At 50.6% G+C, this 12,481-nt stretch overlaps 1 protein-coding gene across 6 annotated transcripts in view; it reads right to left on the reverse strand.

The window, feature by feature from the left end:
- Positions 1-695: 695 nt before the first annotated feature.
- SUPT6H (SPT6 homolog, histone chaperone and transcription elongation factor) overlaps positions 696-12,481 on the reverse strand; it is a 33,893-nt gene continuing 22,107 nt past the window's right edge. For 5 of the 6 annotated variants that reach the window (XM_032320985.1, XM_032320981.1, XM_032320984.1 and 2 more), the window contains 14 exons: positions 11,739-11,866; positions 10,405-10,612; positions 9,771-9,918; positions 8,771-8,913; positions 7,716-7,856; positions 6,470-6,665; positions 5,843-6,081; positions 5,145-5,258; positions 4,866-4,990; positions 3,021-3,133; positions 2,666-2,743; positions 2,403-2,569; positions 1,781-1,968; positions 696-1,498 (listed from right to left, as the gene is read on the reverse strand). In XM_032320985.1, coding sequence (XP_032176876.1) covers positions 1,312-1,498; positions 1,781-1,968; positions 2,403-2,569; positions 2,666-2,743; positions 3,021-3,133; positions 4,866-4,990; positions 5,145-5,258; positions 5,843-6,081; positions 6,470-6,665; positions 7,716-7,856; positions 8,771-8,913; positions 9,771-9,918; positions 10,405-10,612; positions 11,739-11,866 — 2,175 coding nt within the window. In that variant the 3' untranslated portion in view covers positions 696-1,311. The remainder of the gene's footprint in view (positions 1,499-1,780; positions 1,969-2,402; positions 2,570-2,665; positions 2,744-3,020; positions 3,134-4,865; positions 4,991-5,144; positions 5,259-5,842; positions 6,082-6,469; positions 6,666-7,715; positions 7,857-8,770; positions 8,914-9,770; positions 9,919-10,404; positions 10,613-11,738; positions 11,867-12,481) is intronic. The other variant, XM_032320986.1, reaches the window with a different exon arrangement.

Raw genomic sequence — 12,481 nt, forward strand, 5'->3', positions numbered from 1 at the left:
AGACAAGGCCCTTCTTAAGAAACATGGAATACCAGGAGTCTAGAACACAAAGAGGCAGTGGGGTTGGGGGAAAGGGCAAGGGCCAGACGCTGGTTGGACCAAGCTGGTAAGAGGGGGACTGGCCTCCCCTGCAACAGGCCGGCACTCCCTTTTCCAGGGCGGGTGTGGGAGCAGACAAGCACGGGGCCCATCCTCGGCTGACGTGTCTGTGTAGAGGTACTGTACTATCACAGACCGAGGCCCAGCTGGCAAAAAGAGTGTAGAGGGAGGAGGTAGAGGGGCTCGAGAAACTGAAACTTACTCTCGGCCCTTCTTCACTATGCCAGAGGTGGCTTGTGGACCCAGTAGATGGAGTGGCTGCCTGCCAGTGTAGTAACAGCAGCTACTGGGTCCTAGGGCCACAAGGTCCGAGGCCCTGGGCTGAGCACTCACACATCCTCTCAGTGCTGGTAGCTGCCCTGACAAGGCAGGTAGCAATCACTCCACTTTACAGAGAAGATGGCACAGGCCCAGGGTTGGGGAAGCGGCGCAGGGATGTGATCCCAGGTAGTCAGATACAGATGCTGCTTGCTGTTCTGAGTCAGTCTCTCTGATGGCCTTGGAGGAGTTACGGGGAGCCCCCAGAGCTCCACACACTGCTCTGAAAGCCATCCTTCAAGCGCCGGAATGTTGGAGAGAGAGACTTTGCCAAGTGCTCTGTAGAAACACTGTTTATTCAAATGACAGGCAGGAAGCGGAGACAGCAGCAGGTGGGTGAAGGCGGCCAGGCGGGGGCGGGGCAGGTTAGCACTGCTCCCCCACATTCCCTGCAATTCTGCTCTGCTAGCCACCCAGGCTGTCGGCATCACGGTCAGAAATACTTTTCCTCCTCTCCCTCCTGCCCCAAACTGAATAAATAGCATTCCTCTCCCTGCGAGAGCTGGGGGAGACTCATGTGCTGAGCTTGGTGCCCCAGGGTCACAGCCCAGAGTCAGATGAGGGCAGAAGCTCAAAATGGCTTGTAGGGAGTAGAATACAAAACTGTTCCACTCTCATTCTCGTCTTCCTCTTCTTCCTCCCCACCACACTCCCCTCCCAGCCTGGTCCCGGGACAGGTGGTCAGTGAGGGCCTGGAGTGGGGCACTGCTGCCTAGCGTGCACTGAGCTCAAATTCGTGAGGCCATCCAGCTTGTCACCCATCCAGGCTGACCACCAATGAGAATGTCAATTCACGCCACTTTATGGACAGTAAAGGAGGGGCAGGGAGTGAGGCAGTGGGCAGCTGGGCCTCTCCCAGCCTCAGAGGTAACCAGAGTCCTAGGGGCAGACCCCCTACCGATCCATCTCATCCAGGAGCGGGGTGGCATCGCCGGCAATGGACATGGGGGTGCTTTCGATCATGGGGCTGGGAGAGGGTCGAGGTGTCAGCCGCTGCTTCTGTTTCCGCCTCTCGGCTTCCTTCTCCTGTAGCCACTGCTCTGCCATCTTCCCCCAGTCGATGGCGGCATGGCTGTTGGACCTGGGAGCGGGAAAAAGGGGCATCTGAGATCAGGACTCTCCCGGAGATCACTAGAAGAAAGCCTTCCCTTTTCCATTCTTATAGAAATGGACCACCTATTTTTGGCAGTAGCCATGGCCAGCTGCCACATCACCCTCTTCTGTCTGCTCCCAGCGTCATCCCGGGCTATCACCTGGGTCACAGCTCTCACAAGGCCCAAGGTACCTGCCTATGCCGGGCCTGCTGGCCTCTTGACGATGCCCGCCCCAGGATCCTGCTCCATGCCACCGACCACACACTTACTTTGGCTGCTGCTGCCGTTGCCGAGAGCTGGAAGAAGGCTGGGGCTGGGCCTGGGCAGACTGTGGGGTGGTGCTGGCCTGGAGCTGGTGGTACTGTGGTGTGGTGATGGGCTGGCTGGGGGTTGTGTAGGAGTAGCTGGGGGTCATTAGTGGTGTGGCCACTGGCTGCTGGGCTGGCGTTGGGAATACCTGGACAAAGGAGAACCATTAAATGGCGATGAGACTGGGGCCTATTTGGCCTTGCTATGAACTTCTGACAAACTGAAAGCTGGGGCTTGGCCAAGAGCTTTCCAGCTAACCAACCATCTCTTGGGCAGTGTGTAGTCCCAAGCAGCAGATGGCACCAGGCGCAATGGGGCCCACCACTCCTGGCTGCCTAAGAGTTCCAAAGATCCCAAAGGACTGTGGAAAAATCAGACCTCACTCCCTTTACCCTCAAGTGGGCCCAAGGAAAAGGACTGTGGGTTGGAGACAGTTCCTAAGGCTGTGCTGACCCCATCTGTATGTATGAAGCCCCCCATGGTGGTCACTGCCAGAGGCCAGTCTATAGACACGGGAACGGATGACGTCCCCTTTCTGTCTTCTCCACCCCCTGCAGGGAGCCTTGTCCCCAAGCCACGTACATGGTAAGCGCTGCTGCCCCCTCCACTGCCGCCATAGCCATACTGGCTGGAGGCCCACTGGGCTGGGGTGGCATTAGGGTTCTGTCCTTGGCCTGTCACGGCTGCAATGGCACTGAACATCTGGGAGGTCATGTTCTGGGGCAAGGCATTCACAGCTCGCGTCAGATCTGTAAGCACACAGAGGTGGGAGATGGGCACGTTATCAGTCAAAGTCCTTCTGGTCCCATCCCTCCAGGTCCTAGTCCCAGGGTTAAGCTCCTTACCTGCAAGGTTGATGTTGGCTGGGGTGGCATTGATAGAAGCAGGTGTCCGGGTCCTGCTGCTGCTACTGGGGGTGATGCCTACAGGAAATGGCCGAAGTTAGTTATGTCCCTCCAGGAACCTATTTCTGGTTTCACAACATAGAGGGCTGGAGGAGGTCTGAGGTGGGTAGAGAGAAGAGAAGCTGCACTGGCAAAGTAGATGGAGGACATCCTTGATGCCAGGAGGCTGAAGCAGGCATGAGACAGTTGTGGTGACAGCTCAGGCCTTGTCCCTTCCGCAGGGGGCAAGTGAGCATTCTGATTCAGGGCCTACCTGTCCCTCTAAGCACACTACAGAGCTCAGTGCAGAACTCACCCGGTACAGGATCCTGGTAGTGATCCTTAAACCATCTGAAAAGTCCATTCACAGTAGGGAAGATTTGGCCCCGGTACCGGAATCCTTCGGGAGTCACTGTTACATATTCTATCCTGGGATTTTGGAAGGAAACACATGTCAGACACCACTTGGGGTCAGCCCTGAGCGAGCACCCAGAGAAGATCTCTACCACTTGAAAGAGCCAAACTAGGTGCTGGGGGGAAAGGAGAGATGAAAGAGCACCGACTCCATCAAAGGAGGCCACACTCTGAGGAGGTAAGCAGGTCAAGGCCAGGCATCAGCAGCCCCTAGTATGCTAGGTACAGACTACCAGAGGAAGGCCTGCTGTGGGCTGGGCCACCACCCTGGGCTGTAGGATGATGGCAGCACCTGCAAATGAGGGTATGACTGAGGTCCCGGTGTCAGGGCCAGAGGGGCTTCCCAGGGCAGCAAAAACAATTCCCTGAGAACTGGAATCTGGAAGCACCCCTGTTCAGGTGGGGAGTCTGACCTTACTCAACACTTGGCAGTGGTAGGAGTGCAGGAGGATGGGCTCTGGGCTCAGACCAGTTCTAGCTCTAGCTTTGCCTCGGTCACTCGATGCCTAGATGACCTTATATGAAGTTACTAACCCCAAATCTCAGCTTCATTTGAAAATGAGAGTAACAACACTTAAACCTTTACAACTGAGTGTGGGGAATAAATGAGACAAGGCATGAGATGCACTCAGCACAATGCCTGAAAGAGAGCTCTGTTCAATTAAGGATAACTGTCAATGACCAACAGATAAAGACAACTACCACCATGTCCTTATTTATACCGAAGTTGAACTCTGCTTCCTAAATGTGATGACAAACAAGTGTTCTTAGTTTGGCGACAGAAGGAATCTGCACACCTTCCCATGGAAGGTTTTCACGGTGCTTCTACTCCCTTGTTTAAAGCTCCCTCCTTTGTTCAACCGTTCCTCATGGGAGGTGTCCAGCCAAGAGCTCTGGCTGCCATCCTCTGGAAGCATGATGGTGAATCAGAAATGGCTTCCCAGAAACAACAGCAGTATTCCATATGTGCCCAAGACGGTGTAGGGTCTGGAGTCTAGAGCTTCTTGTCACCAAGCCACTGAGCCCTCACCTATAGTCTACACTGTCTAGCATGTGCAGGCAGTAGAAGGACAAAAGCAGAAATGCACGCACTGGCCTTGGCCAAGGGGCGAAGAGAGGATGGGGGCATAGAGAAGGATGGTAGAATGATTAGTCTGGGTAACAGACAAAAAGAAAGCAGAGCCCTCCCCCCCAACCCCAAAAGGGACTTTGATTCAGCGTGAGCTCCAGAGGGACCCAAAGGAATACGTAGGAAGGTCAGCTTAGTCACACACGGAAGGGAGCAGAGGGGGGTCAGTGGGAGAAAGAGAAGCTCTTCTGACCCACCCCTGCAATGCAGGCTGAAGTCATCTAGCACACTACAGCAACCGTGAGCCACCATGAGATGACCACCCTGGCCAGGGCAAAGCAGGAAAGAAAAAGGAGAGACCCATGTCCTGGCCCCCATCTTTGTCAGTCAGGTGGAGAGAGGCTGGTAATTTCCATCACTCCGTAGGGGAGAGAACAGGTGAAGGAAACTTTCTCTTACAGAGTTAAGGAAGGTATCTTTCTTACCAAATCTTTGCTCTTTTACCTCTAAATCATCACCCTCTTTCCCCAACTCCAACTTCCACTGCTGGTCTAAACAGGTAAGAGGGAAAAGACAGTCAAGCAGAACCAGAGAGAGGACCAATCCAGAGGTCTCTAACTCCCCTGCTGGCCTTTCTGCAGACCCTGGTGGCAGTACCTTCTTGGCACCAGTGCTCACCTGGGTTTACCCCGGGGCTGGTATCCCAGGAGGAACTTGCCGGGCAGTTCCTTGCAGGCACAGATGAAATAAGGGATGAAGGTGGGCTTCTCCTTCTTAGTTTTGATGAGCAGCTCCTCTAATTTCTGGGGGTAGAATGAGGGGGAGAGGTTGGGATAGCAGCACGCTCGGCACACGGTGTCTGGTGCACACACGAGGCACACATCCCCTGCACTGAAAGGAAACTAGACATCTTGAAGTGACTGGGAGAGGTCATGCCTTGAAGAGCCCTGGGCTCACCTTACGGTCACCACCACTGCAGTCCTGATAATACTTGTGGTTCAGGAGGTCGCGGGCAAAGGATGCCATGGGCTGGACATAGCGAGCAACAATCTCATCCAAGTCTTCAAATTCCTGTGGGGAAACGGGAAAGGCCCCACGTGTCACGGTGAGCTGGGACTCCTGGCCCTTCAACTGAGGAACCCAAGGGAGGACGTGGCCTTCCCAGCCTGCTGTGGCCTCACTATGCTGGAAAGTCCCCTCCTTTTACCCAGCTATTTGAGTTGTGCCCAGATTGATCAGCTTACAGGCACAAAATTTTTTAAACCGTAACCCTGATTCTCCCCTGCTGCTTGGGAACAACAGGGAGCTTCATACAATTTTTCTCTACTGAAACCAAAAAAGAGAAACACATGTGTACTTGTGTGTGCGGGTGTGTACACAATTATATGTTTCTGTGTGTGTATTTTCTCCTCTTCCTCTGCTGGTGCTCTCCGGGTAGTCTATTTTAAAATTTAGAGGACACAGAAAAGGAAACGAAATACACAAAAATTGTTATCAAATGACTCATCTCACAATCAACCTCCTGTTCTGTCACTCTGTGTAGCTAAAATACACATAACGCATATAAGTCACTAACGTCAGCTCAAAGTAGCCAGAAATGCCTTGTTTCTGGAAGCAGGAGAGGGGATGGGAAGTGTGTGGCAGCCAGCTCTCACCTCACTATTGATCCACAGGGTGGCTCCCAGGCTGAAGGCATTTTCCTTGCCTTCTTCCCGGACATCCACGTGTTGGTAGATGCCGTCGCTGACCTTCCAGGTCACGGTCAGGTGATTTTCACCCTTGCTACTCGGGCGGATGATCACATCACCCTGGTCCATGGTCTCCATCATCTTTTCTGCTTGCTTGAAGTTTATATTATGGAAAGATGGGTGTGCGATCACTCGCTTGATGTATGCTGAGGAGGACAGGAAAAGAAGTACAGATCAGGTGAAGAGGACTGGGAGCCCACAACAACAGGACAAATCGTGGCTTCATTTCTGACCCGCTGTCAAATTCTGAGACTCTTTCACCCTCTCCGGACCTGAATTCTCTGATGTGAAGGATGTGTGCACCTGGGTTCCTGAGGTGCTCAGAGAACGAGCCTTTAAATGTCACAGTGCTAGCAAAGAATGTGTGACCCCAGAAGACCCTGGCTTCCAGCCCTGCCACCTTGAGGTCTATGGGCCTCAGACCTCAGAGCTGAGCACTCACTCCCACCAGGGAACAGCCATCAGCAAGTGCATCCTGAAGAGGGAGGGCTGCCAAGACTTGGGCTGTACAGGTGTGGTGGTGGCCACACTCACTGGTCCGCTGCTGCTTCCGTTTCATATCCTCCTCCTGCTTGTGGTCTGCTGCTTCGGCGTCAAAGTCATAGTAGGTGTCTTTGGGCAGTTTCCATTCGTTGTTCCTGTCCATGAGGTCTGAGGTTCGGCAGGTAAGGTCGGCGCTGAACTTCTCAATGTCAATCTTCATGATGCGGCAGTGAACAGTCATTCCCACCTAGATCCACAGAACATTTGAGCTGGAAGGGACAAAGATGATCTAGCCCGATGCCCCATTTTACATGTGAGAAAACCACAGTCCAGGAAGAAGGATGGGAGAGTGACTTGCCCAAAGCGAGCCGGCTAGCAAACAACTGATCAGGAGTTCAGTGCTGAGTCTGGTCTACAGACTACAGGCCATGTCCTGCACAGATGCCTATCGCTCTAGGCAGGAAAAGCAACTAGGGCTTACTGTGACTACCCTGCCCCTGGCTAGTCCCTTCTCCCATAAAGTTACTTAATTACTGCTCCCAGGGTGCCATCAAAGCCTGGCTGCCCTTTCTGGAGGGGAGGCAAAGTAAGAGCTTTCTGTTCTTTCCCTGACTTGTGTCTTTCTAAACAGCAGCACAAGCCAATCACACGGCAGGGCTCTCCTTTTGAAAATCTCCCGAGCTTCCATTTTTCAGGAAGATCTTTCCCCAACCTCCCTATCTCCACACTTCTTGGGTGTTTGTGACACTCAGAACCAGAGAATTTGGCAGATCTGGTACCAGCCGTGTCACCAACTAACTGGGTGATCCTGGAAAAGACACTCCAATTTCTCACCCCAGAAAGGTCCTATTTTCCTTCCCCCTCACATGAGATTAAAGACAACGTATGTAAATGTCAAGTGCTGGTATCTAGTGGGTGCATAATAAATGGCAGCTGGCAAGAGAATACTAGAACAGAAAGAGAGCGTAGCCTTTCTGTTTCACAGCAGGGAACGCTGGGCCCTGCTTCCTGCCTGCAGACTCAAGCACAGCTTCCCACACAGGAAGAGAGAGCCCTCTCTGAAGGGCTGGCAACCCAGTGAGATCTCACAAAGACAGTGAACAAAAGCTGCTTCTCATTCACATGCTTCTCACCCTGGCTTCTTTCAACTAGTTACAAATCGTCCTGATGGCCTCTCCCTACCGGCAGCCAGTGGGAACAGAGCTTCACTTCTGGGGGGCACAGCCCAAAGTTCCGGATCACCCAGTTTGGGTGGCTGAAAGCCCTACTAGATGCCTTAGCCTGGTCGTTTATCTACCTTCACTCGCTCCTCTGGCCGCTTTACCACTTTGTCACTGAGGAATTTGGTGGGGATGAAGCCGGTGACACCATTGTCTAGCCGTGTTTTGACACCAATGGCCTGGCCAGGGCACGAACCGCTGTCAAAGTGGTTCCAGACCTGAAAAGTACATCAGGAGAGGAACTTGGTCATTAAGATTCTGGAGATCACATGTTCAAAAAAGAGCTGCCGGGCACTGCAATTTATCTGCCGTAATACCTGGCAAAGTGGTCTGAAAACACAATGACTCAGCCACCCACCAACACAGATTCTGAACATCCCTAATGTTCCTTGACTCATAAGTGATCTCAGTGACTGGCACCACCAGCCATCAGAGCAATCCTTCATGTTAATCGAAATGTGTACGTCCCTCTAGCCACAACTGAAGTCCCTTCTCCCACCTTGTTCCGACACAAGAAATATACATGTCCGTCTCCACAGAACCACCCATTTCAGTGACCCAGGTGCCCCTTGGCTTTCTTAAAACCCAGGCAAATCCCACAGCTTCTTTTATTAGGTCAAGTTCAGAAATCAACTCTTTCATAGACTGCCTGATAACATCTGAAGACTCAGAAAAAACGTTCAGGATGCCTTTAGTTAACTTCTGACCATCAGAAAGGGAGATAATGTTTAGAAGAAAGTACAACAAATTAAAATGTGTGTGGAAAACGGGAAAATTTAAAAGAGCCCAGAGATACCTTCTAATTAGCATGTATGGGGACACTGTGCCTCCCCTGTAAGAAATGCTCATCTTCGTATCTTCAATCTGGTTGAGTTAGTTAGATCCCCAGAGAACAGAAAACTCGGGTTAAAGGCTGAGCAGGCTGAGCTTCCTGTATGCAGGAAGCATACAGATTTCTGACCTGCATACCTAGGGACTTCACGTTAGACATGTATGTGTTCTAGCCCTCTTCCCCCTCTTGTGTATTTGGTAAAAGCACCACGTAAAACACCCCAATTCTCAACTCCTCCCTAGGGCACAGAGAACATTCAATCAAGACGTCCAGTGACCACGCTAGCATGGCAGCACGTACCTCACTGAGTTCGGGGAAATTGTCTTGCTGACAGAAGGGACACTGCCAGAGCCCTGTCTCATCGTTGCGGATTGCCTGGTCATAGCTCTCACCCTGGGGACGCCTGTGGGCAATGCCGGTGACATTGCAGATGATAAGCTTTCCTGCAGAAAGGGCGAGGTGGACAGGGAAGGGAAGAAGAGAATGGGGAACAGGCTAAAAGAACTGGAGGGGTGATTCCTTCCCACTGACATGTAGTGATAGAATTCGGTCTTACAGCATTTCCACAGATTTCCCTCACATCCTTGAGAAGGGAAATCCTCCCCTGATTTGTTGATGAGGTAACATGAAGCCCCCACGAGTGACTCCCTCAAGATCCTGCAGTAGCAGGTTAAAGGCACAGTTTGACCCTGGACTCAGTTTTGACTTCTAGCCCAAGGCTTTATTTTATTTTATTAAAAAAAAATATTTATTTATTTATTTGACAGACAGAAATCACAAGGAGGCAGAGAGGCAGGCAGAGAGAGAGGAGGAAGCAGGCTCCCCGCTGAGTAGAGAGCCCGATGCGGGGCTTGATCCCAGGACCCTGGGATCATGACCTGAGCCGAAGGCAGAGGCTTTAACCCACTGAGCCACCCAGGCGCCCCAAGCCCAGGGCTTTATAATCTTCTTATTATTTTTTAAGATTTTATTTATAATTATTTGACAGAGATCACAAGTAGGCAGAGAGGCAGGCAGAGAGAGAGGGGGAAGCAGGCTCTCCGCTGAGCAAGCAGAGAGCCCAATGTGGGGCTCGATCCCAGGACCCTAGGATCATGACCTGAGCCAAAGGCAGAGGCTTTAACCCACTGAGTCACCCAGGTGCCCCTAGTTATAATCTTCTTACAGGCCCCCCTGGTCTTTTCTCCCTGCAGACCTGCCTCATTCTGTAGGAATCATGGCTTGGTTTGAATGTACACAGTGAACACATCCCCCACCCTTATACATCCTTCTCCAGCTGAAAACCAGGCCCAGAATTTACCAATGTAGAAGGTCTCTGGTGTTTCTTTGGTTAACATATTGAAGATTTCCTCTGTGTTGGGAGAGCGGTAGGCTGTCCGGAGGTCCTTATACCGGCAGCTCAGCTCCGCCCGGATGTCATACAAGGTGATGTGTTTGTCACCATAGCCCTGTGGAAGAAGCCCATCAGGAAGAACCTTGCAACCATTCCCTAACTGGAGCCACAGGGGCTTTCAAAGAAAGGAATAGGCCAGCTGGCCTCTGTAAGGGCTTCTCTTCTCTTGTTCTCTTTTAACACTTATGACAAGAAGTTTTCAAGTTTTCTCTAAAACGCTTCAGAGAACCCCAATGTGTGAAACAGACACATGCAAAGCTGTGCTATTGGAGAGGAGGCGCGAAGGCCTAGAAGGAAACTTGACAACTGCCCCGAACCACTGATAATGGCTATAGGAGTCTGAGACTTCCTTGCTCCTTAATAAGCAGACTGAACACTTCCTTGAAAATCCCGGTAGAGCCTGCTAGGGTAAGGTGAAGAGAGGATGGAGTCTCCCATGTCCATAGTATCAAGGGGTTTCCTGGGGACTTGCTGCCTGAGTCTCCTCCCAACCAGGGGACTTGGAATGATTTCTGCACCGGGCCTCTATGCTGTCACCCACCTGCCTCTCCAGTTCTTCTGCAAAGGCATCTAGGTCCAGGTCCTTGAGTCGCTCTGGGTTTTCCAATATCTCTTCGAGGGCTCCTGCAGGGTTGGCGTCCTCAGCTGATTCATCATATTCCAGAGCGTCCACTGCCATCTTCCTGGCCCACTCATAGGTCTCAGGGTGGACTCGGGAACCATCAAGAACTTCAATGTATGAGTCAGTGCTGAAGGAAAGGCAGAAAAGGAGCCAGGATATAGAACGAGAAGCTTCTAGTAACAACCCAAATGTCCACCAATGGGGAACTGGTTAAATAAATTAGGGTACCTCCATACAATGGAATACTATACAGCCATTAAAAATAATGAGGTAGATCTATGTGTGCTGACATGGAAAGATGGCCACGATATACTGATACGTGAAAAATGCACTGCAAAACACTATGAACCATATGATCCCATTTTTGTAGTAAATGGGTAGTTAGTAAATGCATAGCAAAAATAAAATTTAGGAACGTTGTAGTATACACCAAATTGTTATGGTAGTTATCTCTGGGGGGTGGGATTATGGGGGACTTCCACTTTCTGCATAATACTGCTATACATTGAATTTTATATCATGAACTTAAATAAGTGTTATAACAAGATAAAACAAGAAGGGGGAAAAAGACTTCTGACAATTTGCTGGCAGCTATTTTCCCCCATAAAGCCTTCCCAGGCTGGTCTTGCCCGTGCACTCACATGGACCTATGTTATTCGTGGAGTGTTACAGCAAAGCTGGGTGGAAAATGAAGTTTTAGAACTTGAAGCCTATTTCCCCACTGATTTCCATTACTGAATGAGGAGCTATGTGCCCGTGGAAAAGATCCTCCAAAGACTGAGTTGATAACTTCTGGAGAGGAAGAGGTCAATAGTGAAGTCCAAAGTCCAAGTGAATAGAACTTTCTCTCAATAACATCATCTCAAAACATACAGAATCTCTCTCCCCCTTCCTTATTTCATCATACCCCCACACTCCTTTTCCATTGCCCCTGCTATTCCCACCCTCATCTAGCCATGGCAGATCATAACAGAACATGTTGTGTTTACTGAACAAAGTATTGTGTTTCCTGTCCTTAATTTATAAAATAAGTTGGTTCTTTTTATGTTTTTCTCACACAAAAAAAGCTTCACATAATTGAACCGATCTTTTCCATAGGTCAGAGGCTCTTGACTTAATAAAGCTTCCTCACCTTTGCTTTAAAATATTTCTTAATTCAAATACCTCGGGCCCTTTGACAGCCCTAGTTCCCTGAATCCCCAAAGCAAAGCCCAAGGGAATTCCTCCTGGCCCACCCAGGCAGAGGGTATCACCTGTCCCCCAGGGAGGCCGTGTCGATCTTGAGGAAGCCAGCACAATTCATGAAGACTTTGGGACCCATGTGGCACATGGTGACCAGCTGGGTCCGGCTCTCAAGCCTGGTGTTGTTTTGCTTCAGGATCTAGGGGAGAGATGTGGAATGAGCCAGAGCAGCAGGCAGGCCCCACCCTCCCCGCCTCCTTTCAGGTTTCTGGGAAACCCTCCATGATGGGAACTCCGTCCCTATCCCTCAGTATCTGAGCACTATGCCATACTGTCCATTTAAAAGAAATTATTTTAGTAAATGATGTCACACCTGCCAAAAATAATACATAACTAATATATAGCTTAAAAGTTAATGATAAAATGGGGTGCCTGGCTGGCTCAGTTGGAAGAGCATGCAATTCCTGATCTCGAGGTTGTGAATTCGAGTCCCACACTGGGCATAGAGATCACTTATCAAAATTAGTAATAATTTAAAAAAGTTAATGATAGGGATGCCTGGGTGGCTCAGTTGGTTGAGCGGCTGCCTTAGGCTCAAGTCATGATCCCGGCATCCTGGGATCGAGTCCCACATCGGGCTCCTTGCTTGGCAGGGAGCCTGCTTCTTCCTCTGCCTCTGCCTGCCACTCTGTCTGCCTGTGCTTGCTCTCGCTTCTCTCTCTATGACAAATAAATAAATAAAATCTTAAAAAAAAAAAAAGTTAATGATAAAACATATATCCAAGTGCCCACCACTCATCTTAAGAAAAAAAAA

The sequence above is a fragment of the Mustela erminea genome, chromosome 18 (genome assembly GCF_009829155.1).
Source record: "Mustela erminea isolate mMusErm1 chromosome 18, mMusErm1.Pri, whole genome shotgun sequence".
Lineage (NCBI taxonomy): Eukaryota > Metazoa > Chordata > Mammalia > Carnivora > Mustelidae > Mustela > Mustela erminea.